Below are 16,136 nucleotides of genomic sequence, written 5' to 3'. Positions count from 1 at the left end.
TTAAAATCTTAATTAAGCTATTCAAATAAAAAATGAGAAATTCTGAACAATTTCATTTCACTGTGACGCGTGACTGGTTACCAAATCACTTTAGTGGCCCCCGCTCTTCAAAAGGTTAGGCACCCCTGGTGTATGACATATGATGTTGTTGAATTCTTGCTTACATGCTTTTACTGCTGGGAGTATACAACAAAAGGTCAGTTGCAATGCCATACTATTGTTTTTCCACTTTTTGTGCTCACATTCCAAACACACATCACAAAAAGCATCATCTCCCCGCCATTCTGAAGCTAGCACCACAATTGGTCTATTGATGGTTGACCATATATTATCAGACATACCTTACTCTTCTAGGAATACATACCTGACTGTGGAGTCAGAAGAGCCAGTAATGATAACTCGCTCGTCATATTGCAGGCACAGAACAGACCCTGTATGTCCCGTCAGCACTCGTTTACACTCCAAAGTATTTTTATCCCATATCTAGGTAAATAAAAAGACCATATGCAGGTCAGTAAAAAGACCATCAAATTGGGCAACATTTATAAACCAAAAACAACAAAAGAGGTATCACCAGAAAACAGCTGTGGGGGGGATATATGACTGGTAGCCGAGCAATAGATATGTGCAATTCATTACATTCCAAATTAGTTTTTTAACGAATTACGACAAATTTGTTAAATCAGAAATATCCAAATTAAGGAAAAACTCTTAACAAATTTTTCTGAATATTTGTAAATTCGAAAATCCGAAAAGTAGAAAATCTGAAATAACTAATATTAACTTAACTATTTCTATTAAATTGTAAGCTCTTCTGAGCAGGGCCCTCTTAATCCTCTTGTATTTTATTGTATTATAACTGTATTGTCTTCCTTTTATATTGTAAAGCGCTGTGTAAATTTTGGCGCTATATAAATCCTGTATAATAATAATAATACTAACTATTAAATTATAGGTATTGGAATTTCCTTTCAAATTTGTCTGTTAGTGAACGTAATGAACTACGAATTTATCCAAAGTTACGTATTATCCGAAATAAGGAATGTCGTATCCAAATGAATGAAACGTAACAAATGAATAATAATAACAATAATAATAAAAATGTATTATTATTAATTTGTTCTGTTCCATTTGTTTACACGCGGCATTCATTATTTCGGATAATTCGTAACTTTGGATAAATTCGTATTCGTTGCTTTCACTAACAGACAAATTGGAAAGGAAATTCCAATACCTACAATTTAATAGTTATTAGTTATTCTTTTGAATTTTCGGATTTTCTTTCTTATTTTCGGATTTTCAAATTTACGAATTGCGATCATAACGAATGACTCGAAATAAAAACAAAAAACAAAAAAAACAAATGAAACGAAAACTAAAACAAATTTTTCGGCAGTGCACACGTCTACTGAGCTACACTGCATTGTGATTAAAAGGGAAGTTACATAGGTTTTTGGCTTTACAATAAATAAATATTTATTGTAGGATGTTCATGTGACCTGGGATTCACAGATCGTAATAGGCCTTCTAAAGAATAATCATTTCCTTTCAGACTCTCTGAATGGGAAGGGGTGGTTAATCAACTGTCTAACTAATTGAGCTGTATGTATAAACTTGAGCTAATAAAACCTGTAAACAAGATTTTTTCAAATCTGTAAAAGGAATTTTTAAACAAAGCAGCTAAGAATAGATAGGTTAACGTGAAAAGGAGACTAGCGTTCCAGCTCGTGGCTGGATGTGTAAACATTAAATAGTTTTACATAATGTAAAGATATTTGAATGCATTTCTAGTTTTGCCAATAATAAAGAAAAATAAATATAAATGCAAAAATGATATACACTCTAAGTAACACATATTGTCTCAGTATGTAGCTTCATTTCTTTCACAAGTACATTCTACTACAAAAAATCCTTTTAAGTAATACTTACGTTATATAGCAGCCAAAAGTTAAACAATTCTTACAGGACAAATAACATTCATACAAACATGTGCACACTGTAAATTCTCTTAAACAAGGATCTGTACTAAAGCAGGATTACTGTAGGATCCCAAGAGACACCTTACTATACAAAAGTCATGCCAAAGCACTGAACCTCTTACATTTTCAAAACTACAGAAGCATTCTGTGAATTAGTTAAATGATAGTAATGTGAAATTTTAGAGCACCTGAATTACAGTAAAAAAAGTATTGATAAAGCACCAATTAAATCCACACTGGTAATACAACAAAACCCAATTTAATTTCAGAAACACTCTATGAGAAAAATGTTTATGTGGACATCATGCCTCCAACAGTCATATACAATACTGTGCAAAAGTTTTAGGTAGGTGTGAAAAAAATGCTGTAAATTAAGAATGCTTTCAGAAATAAAAGTGTTAATAGTTTATTTTGATCAATTAAAAAAAAAAAGAAGAGAAATCCAAATCAAATTCATGTTTGTCGTGACCACCCTTTGCCTTCACAACAGCATTAATTCTTCTAGGTATACTTGCACACAGTTTTTGAAAGTACTCGGCAGGTAGGTTGTTTTTAGACATCTTGGAGCACTAACCAGAGAGCTTCTGCGGATGTAGGGTGCCTCAAATCCTTCAGTCTTTTCATGTAATCCCAGACAGACTTGATGATGTTGAGATCAGGGCTATGTGGGGCTAAACCATCACTTCCAGGAATTATTGTTATTTTTTACACTGAAGATAGTTCTTAATGACATTGGCTGTATGTCTGAGGTGATTGTCCTTCTGCAGAATAAATATGGGGCCAAACACAAGCCTTTTTGATGGTATGGTAAAATGGATAAGTATCTGCTTGTATTTCTCAGCATTGAGGACACCATTGATCCTGAATGCATCAATGCAGTGCATGTTATCTCAGCTTGCGGAGCTTGTATTCATTGAATGAGTTTACCAAAAATGTAAATATTGCAGAATATACAGCCTCATGCTACATAACTAAGCTCCATTTCATGTTGAATAAACTAAATTATTAATGTATCTTAAAAAGGAAAACTATAATTAGATAGATTTTTACTCCAAAAACATTTTATTAACATAAATTTAAAATGTAAAAATCAAAAAAATCAATTTAAATTAAAAAAAAATCCTATTTAAATAAAAAAAAAAAAAAAATCTGAGTTTTTAAAATGTTTTTAAAAAAAACACCGATTTTTATCCACCCTTATTTTTTTTTTCTGTTTGCTCACTTTGCATTTTTTGGATTGAAAAAAAAAAATAAACAATTAAAATATATATTTTTGAAGGCATTCTTACTTTACAGCATTTCTTCACATCTGCCCAAAACTTTTGCACAGTACTGTACATGTGGATACTTGGAAAAAAAAAAAAAAAATCACATTGGTGTGTGGCTTTTCCTCCTGCACATCAAGAGGTCACAGGCATAGCTGTAAAAGCTGTGATTATGTACATACACAGCATGCCTTCAACTTAAACTCTTGCTGCCCATGTATATGCATATATGCATCCATGTACGGCAGAGGTTTCTGCGCTGAGAATGGGTTCTTTGCTCTCAAAGACAGCAATACGTTTATAGTAATGATAGGGATCTGGACAGCCAATCACAGTAGTCACATGATTTAGCAGACCTTCCTGCTCCCTTGGGGTACAATGCCAGGTAAAGGAATGATAGGGTGGGCAGGAAAGGGTTATTAAAACTAAAGCAGGGCGGGCACAGATAACTAAACATACAGTGCAGGGAATTTATTAAAACTGGAGCAGGCAGAACCTGTGCATGGCAGCCAATCTGGTTGCTTCTATTTTTGTTTTATAGCAAACGTTTTTTAATGCAAAGAAAGAAGCATATCCATAAAAGTATGACATTACACTTCAGTTTGTCGTCTTAGAAATCAAGTACATTAAAAAAAATAACCATAACATTAAGAGAACATGTAAGAGTACTTATATCATCGCATAAACATCCAATTGCAAATGGCGGTGCAATACGGCCTCTAGTCGGTACCCATTCATCCATGTTTTGCTAGCATTTTCCCTCACATTGTTCAGCATCTCTCCCATTCAATTCCCTAGATAACCATTTGGTCTATAGACATCTAAGCACTCTTGGATAAGCTCTTTGGGACTAATTCCTGGTGTATCCAGCCACGGGGCCCATAATTTCTTAAATTTCCCAGGACTCCCCCTGTGTTGGTATAGGTATCTTTCTTGTATGAGGGTAATCCCCATGTGTTGAATCCATGACCTAACCGTTATGGGATGGAAGTCTGCCACTCCACCAAGTATTGTTTTCCCAGCTTGAAACAAGGCTCTATTAAATGCTGTCCTTGTCATTTCCTCTGGAATTTCCCCCACCAGTACACCTAAAAGGCAACAGAAAGGTTCAGGAGGAACATTGGTTTGGAATATCTGGTTAAGTGTGGCCAGGACCTCCCTCCAGTATCTATGGAGCCTGGGGCAACGCCAGAGGAGATGTATCAAGTCACCTGGCAATATTATGTATTTGCCACATAATATGTCAGGTAGCTTACCCATTTTATATAATTTTACTGGAGTATAGTGTGCTCTCAGCAATACATACATACAGTTGGGACACCTTCTGCGATACATTCAGCGAGTATGTGTTAACAGATTGAAGGGCCTTCTCCCACTGATCCCCCGAAATAGGGCCTAAATGCTCCTCCCACTAGACTGTTACTTTAATGGGGTATCCGTCTAGAAATGTGAAAAGGAGCATAAGATAGCATTGGGAGATTATGCTCTTTGTTTCCGTGGCATTTTGGAGTATGTGGAAAATAGGGGTGGGCGATTGTACCCATTCTACTGTGGTGCCTTGAGCTTTAACTGCATGTTGTAGCTGTAGGTAGTATAATAGCATGTTAGATGATAGTGCAAACTTAGTTTGTATAGCTGGAAAAGAGAGCAGTCTCCAGTTATGAAAAACATGCATGAGGTGAGTTATGCCTAGGGTACGCCACCTGGGTCCCTGTTGGAGTTTGGCCAGTTCCCCATATGATTTATTCTCCCACAGTGGGCTGTAAATAGTGTATCCCTTTATTTGCTGCGATTGCTTGACCTTGTTCCAGACCTTTTGGAGAAGTGTGTAGGTGGGCATTTGTTTGTTGGGTCATTGAAACAGGTGTGCTTCCAGGCCCTCTGGTATGGATGCTGCCCCCGTGCCTATCAGCATGGGTTTAGTAGAAAAGTAGCAGTATACATTTTGGCCTAAATTTTTGAAAAATTATTATTTGCAAAATTTTATAATAGAAACTAAGAAAAAAAAATTTTCTTTAAAATTTTTGGTCTTTTTTAATTTATTTTGCAAAAAATTTGAAAAAAAAAACAGCGGTGATTAAATACCACAATAAGAAAGCTCTATTTGTGTGAAAAAAAATTATAAAATTTTCATATGGGTAAAGTGTTGCATGATCACGCAATTGCCATTTAAAGTGTGACAGCACTGAAAGCTGAAAATTGCCCTGGGCAGAAAGGGGGTGAAAGTGTCTGGTATTGAAGTGGATAAACAACAAACATGTTATACTCACCTGATCTGTGCAGTGGTTTTGCACACAGCAGTTCAGATCTCTTCTTCTTGGGTCTATCGCTGGTGCTTCTGGCCCTTCCCTCCTGCTGAGTGGCCCCAGAGCAAGCAGCTTGCTATGGGGGCTCCCGAGCCGCTGCTCTGCGTGTCCATTCACACAGAGAGCCGCGGCTCGGACCCACACCCTCTCTCTGCTCAGTGGTTCACTGGCTGTGACTGATAGCAGCGGGAGTTGCTGCCTCAGTCAATGAGGAGTGAGAGTCTCAGGAGAACTGAGACTCTTATGCACATCAATGGATGGCGATGGGGTTTAGGTAAGTATTGAGGGAGGGGGTTAAGGAACTGCTCAGTTTTTTGGTAGTCAGTGCAGAAAGGTACCCTTAGATTGCTGGTCTGTGAAGGGTTATATTACACTGGTGGTCTATGTGAAGAATACTCTTTCACTGGTGGATAGTGGGAAAAATGCCACTAACATTGGTGGCCATTGAGAACTATGAACCCATTAAAAAAACAGCTGAAAAGATCATAGTGTCTGTGGTAGCTTATTGGAAAGGCAGAAATTGCTCAAGGACCTTTTGCAATCTGTAAAAGGACCCCAAAGGTTCCACAAAACCCTAGTGAGAAAGGCTAGTTTACAGCACCTGCTGTATGTTTACATTAGAAGGTTGGTAGGCTGCTAAGATTCTGGTGCAATAGAAAGGAATAAATAAAAACTAGGTTTTCAGTGTCTCATTTGAGAACTTTGAAGATTAATTTCTCCACAATGCATATAGCTACAGAGGGTAATGCATGCACTTGTCATAAAGAGCTTTTACTGCTTCCTCAGAATATGTAAACATTTTAGTGTTCACGGTCTGGGCGCAGTTAGAACACACAGATTTTTGGGGACACTTGACTAATCCATAATAGTTGCAGTCTGGTTTGTGAACTTCTGTTTCCATTTTTTTGCAGTCTGCCACATAGATCATTTTCCCTAAAACAACTTGTAGAATTATTAATCTCACACACAGTGGACTGTAGGAAGAATGGAAAAGGAAGTGCCTGGTGCAGGACTTTTAAGGTAATAGCAACAGGGACACTGAAGCAATAATTGCCCATCAGTCAACACTGCATTTTCCTAAAGCTAAACAGTCAGTTTCCTGGAAGGCCTTCATTGTTGGGTAGAAACATGAACAGTTATTAGACCCCTTTCACACTGGGGCGCTTTTCAGGCGTTTTAGTGCTAAAAAAAAAAAAGCGCCTGTAAAGTGCCTGAAAAGCGCCTCTCATGCCTCCTCAGTGTGAAAAAGTCCTGCAAGCAGCATCTTTGAGACGGTGAGGGAGCGGTGTATAAACTGCTCCTAAACTGTCCCTGCTATTGAAATCAAAAGTGAAAAGTGCCGCTATAACAGCGGTAAAGCCCCCCCCCCCCTTCTGCAGTATGAAAAGTATCCTTATTCAGAATTACATTTTCCTGGAAGTCACACATAGAAATAAGCAAATCAGTTTGTGCTTTGATACAATCAGAGCATATCATCCTTTTTGGGGTCATACAAGTCACATCCCCTGAGTATGTCCTTCACCATTTCAAAAATGAATCATGCGGCTTACACATTTTATCAGGAGGGATTCACTTTGCAAATATAACAGCTCATCTTTAGCTGCTTTGTTTGTGAAGTTCTGACATAAAGTCTACAGTCAGCCTTGTAGTCACAACTTGCTGGTTTTATAACGCCAGTCCATAAAATCAAACCAATGAACACAACTTAGGGTAAGGTCAACTGTTGCAGATCATATAAGCCATGTATATTAGCAAATTTAAGACCCTTTCCTCCTAAAGCATTTTCCAGAATTCACCTTGATGGTATTATCTCTGAGGCCGCTCACTATCTTCTGGTCATCATACTGTAAACAGTAGACACCTTTGCTTGTTTCACTCCGACAGTGAATTCTCTGTAAACTGTGTCGTCCACATCGCCAATTCGATTCTATCGTCTTGTATGAGTAAAGGAAAAATAAACAGTATGAGCCATATGCGAAGACAACAATATTCAATAACAACCTGTACAAGTTCAAGAAAATGGATGTAATATCTCACCTCTATATCTTGGATGATTTTAGGATAAAGTGCCCTGTAGAATGAATTAGGTGGCATCTTTCCATCTGGTGACTTGTTCTTAAATAGATACTGTCCCCTAAATGACAAAAGAAATAAGGTGTTAAATATGCACTCTGATGAAAATGAAAAGATATGGCATAAACAAAAATGGCAACCGCTCTAATTTTTCAGTGTTACTAAACCCACAACAGTAAAATCAGTCTGTATATGCAGTAAAGCATGCTGGTTATGGCTCACTGTGGAACCTAAGGGGTTAATCCTCAGCACTGTGTACCAGATGACATTAAAATCTTCTGAGACACTGGCCTAAAACAAGTAAGTAGACTTGGAGTTCTGACTTCCCTCTGACTTACCAATCTGAATTTGTTTTGGTCACAGAAAATATTAAAGCCAGGTTTACTTTAATAAGTTTTCTATGCAGAAAACTCATCTTTAATTTTTAGTAGACCTCTTGCATCTCATACATAATATCCTAAAACAAATCAGGACTTCCGATGTGATATACTGTACTTAATAGCTGATTATAAGACCAGGAAGACTTGCAAAGCAGAACAAAGTGAAATATTCATATGTAAGAAAGCAGCCATATAACATGCCTGTCACAATCCCCCAATACAAACTCAATAATAATATTATCAATGCGCTCACTGCACGCAAGTTTTTCATTTCGTTTAGTAAAAGTATTAGAAGTATCACTTAAGATGCACATGTATCTGGCTGAAACACACATTGAAAAAATGCCTCCGTTGATATAGTAAACTCATTTTACATAATCTCTTTACCCATATTAAAACAACTAAATCTGCGTCCTGCCAGCAGAACCTGGCGAGACCCAAAGCCCTGACGATTAATTGGGTACACACACATCAAGCATCTTCCATATAAAGGAAAATATAACTTTCATTAGAAAGTGAAAGATTGCATGGATTACTGCTCTTTGCTGTGTTACTCCATATAACTAGACAGGCTCAGATCAGGTTTAGTAAAATGTTTTTTTTATTTCAAATTCTCTGATAACCTCTAGTGAAGAAAATGTTTTGACTTGTTATCTAGACTATTTTGTGGTATGTTCACAGCCAGAATTGTAGCACGAAAGTAGTTTAGTGGTCAATCCATGGCCGTAAAGTATGTCTATATGTATGTGCTAGAGCAGGGGTGTCCAACCTTCAGCCCAAAGTTTATCCTCATGACACGTCACAGAAAGCACCCTCACGGCTAATAGAGGATAGAATAAGAAATAGACTTTGAAAAACGTAACATTAATAAGTCTCCGAAACCAGATGGCATGCACCCGAGGGTCCTTAAGGAACTCATTCAAATAATTGCCAAACCATTGTTCATAATTTTTACGAAGAGTCTACTGACTGGAATGGTACCAGCTGATTGGAGAAAAGCCAATATAGCACCAATATTTTAAAAAGGGCCAAGATACATCCATGGGAATTACAGACCAGTTAGCCTAACATCAATAGTATGCAAGCTCTTGGGAGGGGATAAGGGACTATATACAAGATTTTAGTAGTGAAAATGGAACCATTAGCAGTAAATCAGCATGGATTCATGAAGAATCCTTCTTGCCAAACCAATCTTTTAACCTTCTATGAGGAGGTGAGATGCCATCTAGATGAAGGAAGGCCCATAGACGTGGTGGATCTGGATTTTGCAAAGGCATCTGATACAGTTCCCCATAAACGCTTACTGTACAAACTAAGGTCTGTCGGCATGGACCATAAGGTGAGTACATGGATTGAAAACTGGCTACAGGGGCGAGTTTCAGAGGGTAGTGATAAATGGAGAGTACTCGGAATGGTCTGGTGTGGAAAGTGGGGTTCCCCAGGGTTCTGTCTTAGGACCAATCCTATTTAATTTATTCATAAATGATCTGGAGGATGGGATAAACAGCTCAATCTCAGTATTTGCGGATGATACAAGGCTAAGCAGGGCAATAATGTCTCCGCAGGATGTAGAAACCTTACAAGAAGATCTGAACAAATTAATGTGGTGGGCAACTACATGGTAAATGAGGTTTAATGTAGAAAAATGTAAAATAATGCATTTGGGTGGTAAAAATATGAATGCAATCTACTCATTAGGTGGAGAACCTCTGGGGGAATCTAGAAGGGCCTGGGGGTCCTAGTAGATGATATGCTTAGCGGTGGCATGCAATGACAAGCTGCTGCAAACAAAGCAAACAGAATCTCCAGAGATAAAACGATAATTCTCACACTCTCCAAGGTCCGGCCGCACCTGGAGTATGCCGTCCAGTTCTGGGCACCAGTCCCCAGGAAGGATGTGCTGGAACTGGAGAGAGTCCAGAGAAGGGCATCAAAGCTAATAAAGGGACTGGAGGACGTTAGTTATGAAGAAAGGTTACGAGCACTGAACTTAGAAGAGACGCTTGAGAGGGGGATATGATTTCAATGTACAAATACCTGGTGACCCCACAATTGGGATAAAACTTTTCTGCGAAAGGGAATTTAAAAAGACACCTGCCATTCACTAAAATTAAAAGAGGTTTAACCTTAAACTGCGTAGAGGGTTCTTTACTATAAGAGCGGTAAGGATGTGGAATTCTCTTCCATGGGCAGTGGTCTCAGCGGGGAGCATCGATAATTTCAAAAAACTATTAGATGGGTACCTGAACGACCACACCATACAGGGATATACAATGTAATACTGACATAAAAGCACACACACAGGTTGGACTTGATGGACTTGTGTCTTTTTTCAACCTTACCTATGATGTAACTATGTAAGATGGCTATGAATGTAGCCCAACAAAACAAATCATAAAACTTAATAATGTTGATTTTTTCGGGAAATTTTTTGTGAAAATGCCTTTACACTTAGCCAAACACATGTGGCTGAAGTGTCTCTTTACTGGACTTTTACAAGTTTTATCTTACACAATCACGCCCTATTCAGGTCATCAGTTTTTGGCGGCACCTATATTGCTGAGCAACTATTTTCAAGGATGAAGTACACAAAAGGCAAAATTACAACCAAAATATCTGATGAGCTCCTTGAGAATTCATTGGGAATTGCTACTACATACATAGAGCACTGCAGAGCGGGGAGACGGCAACCAACGTGTTTATATATACTCTTATGGAAGGCCTAAGAGTTTCAAATAATACAGCTAGGACACAGTTCATCCATTGGTGTACAGCTTTTGTCTCCTGGGAGTATGCCATGGAAGGTGCTCTTCATTCATGCTAGCTGGTCACCTGTGAGGGAGGTCCGTGAGATCTCAGCAGTGTTCCTGTTGTTTCTACTAAGCCTGATTTGACCCCCCTGAATAAGGGCGGTCGCAGGCTTTCTGGTAAGCCTCCATTGTTTATTAAAAGGTGAGAGGGCAGCACGAGTGGTGGAAAACATAAACCCAGGGTTTTGCACTGGGAATTTCTTTGTTTGGATACTTTCACACTTAACTTTTTATTGTCACATTTTGTGTTTAAATGCACATATTTTTGCTAATGGAGTTATCACATATTAGAGCTGCACGATTCTGGCCAAAATGAGAATCACAATTTTTTTGCTTAGAATAAAAAGATCACGATTCTCTCACGATTCTCGCGACGTAAAATCTTTCACATTATACAAAAAAACTGGACTAACTACTGGTTAGTTTTTTTTTTTTTTAGTTCATTAAAGTAAAAAATTTGAAAGATCGCTGCGCAAATACAGTGTGACAACCACCATTTTATTCTCTAGGGTGTCTACAAAAAATATAATATAATATAATATGTGGGGGTTCTAAGTAATTTTCTAGGAAAAAAAATGATTTTAACTAGGGATGCACCGAATGGGTTTTTTGGTGCCGAAACCGATACCGAAAATAATTCTTCCTTGATCCCGAAAATCGATACCGAAACAACACCGATACCGAAAGTGACTGTTTTTAAAAAGATTTTTATGCAGGAGATGGTCAGAGACTGCGGACATGGTAGAGGTGATGGTCAGAGACTGCGGACATGGTAGAGATGATGGTCAGAGACTGTGGACATGGTAGAGGAGATGGTCAGAGACTGCGGACATGGTAGAGGAGATGGTCAGAGACTGCGGACATGGTAGAGGAGAGGGTCAGAGACTGCGGACATGGTAGAGGAGACGGTCAGAGACTGCAGACATGGTAGAGGAGACGGTCAGAGACTGCAGACATGGTAGAGGAGACGGTCAGAGACTGCAGACATGGTAGAGGAGACGGTCAGAGACTGGGAACATGGTACAGGAGACGGTCAGAGACTGGGAACATGGTACAGGAGACGGTCAGAGACTGGGAACATGGTACAGGAGATGGTCAGAGACTGGGAACATGGTACAGGAGATGGTCAGAGACTGGGAACATGGTACAGGAGATGGTCAGAGACTGGGAACATGGTACAGGAGATGGTCAGAGACTGGGGACATGGTACAGGAGATGGTCAGAGACTGGGGACATGGTACAGGAGATGATCAGAGACTGGGGACATGGTACAGGAGATGGTCAGAGACTGGGGACATGGTACAGGAGATGGTCAGAGACTGGGGACATGGTACAGGAGATGGTCAGAGACTGGGGACATGGTACAGGAGATGGTCAGAGAGTGCAGACATGGTACAGGAGATGGTCAGAGACTGGGGACATGGTACAGGAGATGGTCAGAGACTGGGGACATGGTACAGGAGATGGTCAGAGACCGGGGACATGGTACAGGAGATGGTCAGAGACCGGGGACATGGTACAGGAGATGGTCAGAGACTGGGGACATGGTACAGGAGATGGTCAGAGACTGGGGACATGGTACAGGAGATGGTTAGAGACTGGGGACATGGTACAGGAGATGGTCAGAGACTGGGGACATGGTACAGGAGATGGTCAGAGACTGGGCACATGGTCAGAGAGTCAGAGACTGCGGACATGATACAAGAGATCAATGCAGCCTCACCAGTGCCCGTCAGATGCAGCCAGCCCGTGTCCCCAGTAGTGCAGCCTGTGTCCCCAGTAGTGCAGCCTGTGTCCCCATTGCAGCCAATTTCCCCAGTAGTGCAGCCTGTGTCTCCATTGCAGCCAGTGTCCCCAGTAGTGTAGCCAGTGTCCCCAGTAGTGTAGCCAGTGTCCCCAGTAGTGCAGCCAGTGTCCCCAGTAGTGCAGCCACTGTCCCCAGTAGTGCAGCCAGTGTCCCCAGTAGTGCAGCCAGTGTCCCCAGTAGTGCAGCCAGTGTCCCCAGTAGTGCAGCCAGTGTCCCCAGTAGTGCAGCCAGTGTCCCCAGTAGTGCAGCCAGTGTCCCCAGTAGTGCAGCCAGTGTCCCCAGTAGTGCAGCCAGTGTCCCCAGTAGTGCAGCCAGTGTCCCCAGTAGTGCAGCCAGTGTCCCCAGTAGTGCAGCCAGTGTCCCCAGTAGTGCAGCCAGTGTCTCCAGTAGTGCAGCCTGTGTCCCCAGTAGTGCAGCCTGTGTCCCCAGTAGTGCAGCCTGTGTCCCCAGTAGTGCAGCCTGTGTCCCCAGTAGTGCAGCCTGTGTCCCCAGTAGTGCAGCCTGTGTCCCCAGTAGTGCAGCCTGTGTCCCCAGTAGTGCAGCTTGTGTCCCCAGTAGTGCAGCCTGTGTCCCCAGTAGTGCAGCCTGTGTCCCCAGTAGTGCAGCCTGTGTCCCCATTGCAGCCAGTGAAGGGAGAGGAGAGCCGCTGCCGCCTGTTTGATTACAGCGCCGGGAACATCACAGCTTTCATTAAAATAGCTGTGTGTTTCCCGCTGCGCTCCATCACATACAGCCCCTCCCCCTTGTCCGGGCACTTTGATAGACAGATCACCCGTCCAATGGCGTTTCCTAGGCGTTTCACTTTCGCAGCAGCTTCTTCAGGAATTCAGTCTATCATCATCTGACTCAATACCTGTTGATGGGCCCATCATATCCCTTCAGGCTATGGTGAGACATATACATTGGAACCTAAAGACAGCAACCTATGGCAATGGAACTGATCGGGCAATAACTGCCAGGGAACACAGACTATACTTCACATATGGAGGATGTCTAGAAAGTTACTCCAGAATTCCCATTGATGAAAAGGGGAGGAGGGGTCTCCAGTCAAAGCACAAGGTGCATGAATAGTAGTAACACACAAGAGGAAGCTCTAGGATAGTATATTTCTGTCATAAGAAAACCAACAGGTGGATAACATCCAAAAGGGTGCCTTAGTCTCCCGATGTCCCGATTCCCCAGCTGGGGTTGCTGTCTTTGGGTTCCAGTGTATATCCATGCACTTCATGCTTTGACTGGAGATAACAGGGCCCCCTCATCTCCTTTTCATCAATGGGGATTCCGGAGTAGCCTTTTAGATATCGTTTATAAGTGAAGTATAGTCTATGTGTTTCCTGGCGGTTTTTGCTGGGTCTGTTGCATTACCACGGGTTGCGGTCTTTGGGTTCCAATGTATAGGTCTCTCCATAGCCCAAAGGGATATGATGGGCCCATCAGCAGGTATTGAGTCAGATGATGAGAGAGGGAAATCCTGAAGAAGAGTCTTTGAAAAGCGTAGAAAGCTCTACAAACAGTCTGACTATGACTATCTTGTTGATTTTATCTTTGGGGGCGGGAATCTATATTGCCCACCTGATTAAAAACACATTTTGTATGTTTTGTAATAAAGCCATAAATGTTTAGAATATTTTGTGTATTTGATCATATTAGATATACCAAGAGGCCATCTTTAACACCCATCTTTCTTTAATTGTTTTCATTTTGGTTATATTGTCGGGTTGATGACCTTCTGGTATAGAGCTGAATTAGCCTTTTGCAGGTACCCCTTTATATTCTTTGTGAAACTACATCTCTACACTCCTCTGCCCTATAAAAAAACCCCCAAAAAACGAGCAGTTAACCTGTGCAGCGCATTTTTTTTTTATCCGGAGTCGGGCTTTAAACAAAAGGCATCAATGTATTTAAATGTAACAAGGAAAATCTTCAAAGTGATTACAAGGGTTTCGATGTACTTAAACCTCACAACTAAGGTCATAAGTTAAGAACAAAGCAGCAGACAGAAGTGATGGAAAGGAGGTTTCTTTGCCTGACTGTTGGGCTTGCTTTATAATAGCATGAGTCCACTGGCAGTTCAGCAGCATCACAGAGCAAAGCCAAGGCTCCTTTTAGGGCTGGTTCACGCCACAAAAACGCATTCTAGATCTATTCTGGATGCGTTTATGTATGCACATTTTTAACACATGCCGATGCATTTTTGATGTGTTTTCAGATGCATTCCATGTGCTTTTTTTTTTTCTTGTGGGGCAAAACTTGCACAGCTGCCTAGAAATATAATCCCTTGGGAATAGCTGGAATCCCCAGTTGAGCCAAAGTGCTCACTTTGTTTCCCAGCTTCTTAATCCTGAAAGGGAGAACCAATTAGTTTAGATAATAATGAGAGAAAGGAAATACAGCAATTAAACACTGCAAGAATATGTAAACTACACACTGGTGAAATGTGCTTCAATTTATGGGGTGCGTTAGAGAGTGTATCAGCTGTGTATGGGAGTCAGGAGCTGTCCAGCTACCCAATGATTTATGCAGGTAACAATAACACTCAGCAAATCATTTTGAGCAAGACGAATGTATATATTGTAAGAGAACCACAATTTCTATGGAAGCAATTAATATTCTGTATAACTAGAAGAATTGCCTTTGAGATGGAAATTACAGAGGCAGGGCCCCTTTATAGTTTTACAAGACGGCCGCATGACATATAGTTACAGTCTTGGTTTATGGGTAGATAAAAACTAATACTACAGCAGAATCACTGTACAATGTATATAGGGAACTTACTCAATTGATAATTGATGTATAGAATATATGATATATCTTTCAATTAAAATGTTTAACTCCAGCTTTACTTTCCTTCTTGCACAGCTATACAAGCTCTTCATGTACTAAAATTGCTTATCCCAATGTCATTGCCTGCTGCAAGCTTCTCACAGCACGTCAGATACAGCTCTCCTTACTTCCTGGTTGGAGGACATCTAGCATCATCTTGCTCTCTTTTCTCCCCGACATTACTGTCCCTGGTCTGCACCTTTCATTTATTGGATTTCAGTTCCTTCAATCATAGAGGCTCAGCATCACATGTGGGCATTACCTAGGGCAGCCTGCATGCAAATACAGCCTGCCTAGAAGGCCAATTTCTCCAGACTTTCCATCCATGATCTCCATGCATTGCATAGAAAAGTAATGTCACTGGGTCTAAAATTAAGTTTTGCTTTCTAACCATATAATCTTTTTTTAATTTTTTTTATTGAAGCGTTACTAAACCCACAACAGTAAAATCATTCTGTATATGTAGTAAAGCATGCTTGTTATATTCACTGTGGAACCTGAGGGTTTAAAGGGGCTGTAAACCTTCGGGGTTTTTCACCTCAATGCATTCTATGCACTGAGGTGAAAAACCTCCTGTAATGCTGCAGCCCCCCCCCCGAGTCCCTGCTTTACTTACCTGTACCCCCTCTATCTCGTCCCGGCGACGAGCACACCAGTGTCTTGGGTCCTGATTGGATGAATTGATAGCAGCGC

The 16,136-nt window shown here is 40.7% G+C and overlaps 1 protein-coding gene across 4 annotated transcripts in view; it reads right to left on the bottom strand.

Annotated features, from left to right (window-relative positions):
• BTRC (beta-transducin repeat containing E3 ubiquitin protein ligase) overlaps positions 1-16,136 on the bottom strand; it is a 324,424-nt gene that overhangs the window by 54,267 nt on the left and 254,021 nt on the right. For all 4 annotated transcript variants that reach the window (XM_073596174.1, XM_073596175.1, XM_073596177.1 and 1 more), the window contains 3 exons: positions 7,588-7,684; positions 7,347-7,484; positions 365-483 (listed from right to left, as the gene is read on the bottom strand). In XM_073596174.1, coding sequence (XP_073452275.1) covers positions 365-483; positions 7,347-7,484; positions 7,588-7,684 — 354 coding nt within the window. The remainder of the gene's footprint in view (positions 1-364; positions 484-7,346; positions 7,485-7,587; positions 7,685-16,136) is intronic.

The sequence above is a fragment of the Aquarana catesbeiana genome, linkage group LG08 (assembly GCF_042186555.1).
Source record: "Aquarana catesbeiana isolate 2022-GZ linkage group LG08, ASM4218655v1, whole genome shotgun sequence".
Lineage (NCBI taxonomy): Eukaryota > Metazoa > Chordata > Amphibia > Anura > Ranidae > Aquarana > Aquarana catesbeiana.
Note: the sequence above shows the minus strand (reverse complement) of the source record. Positions and strands in the feature narration are given on the sequence as shown.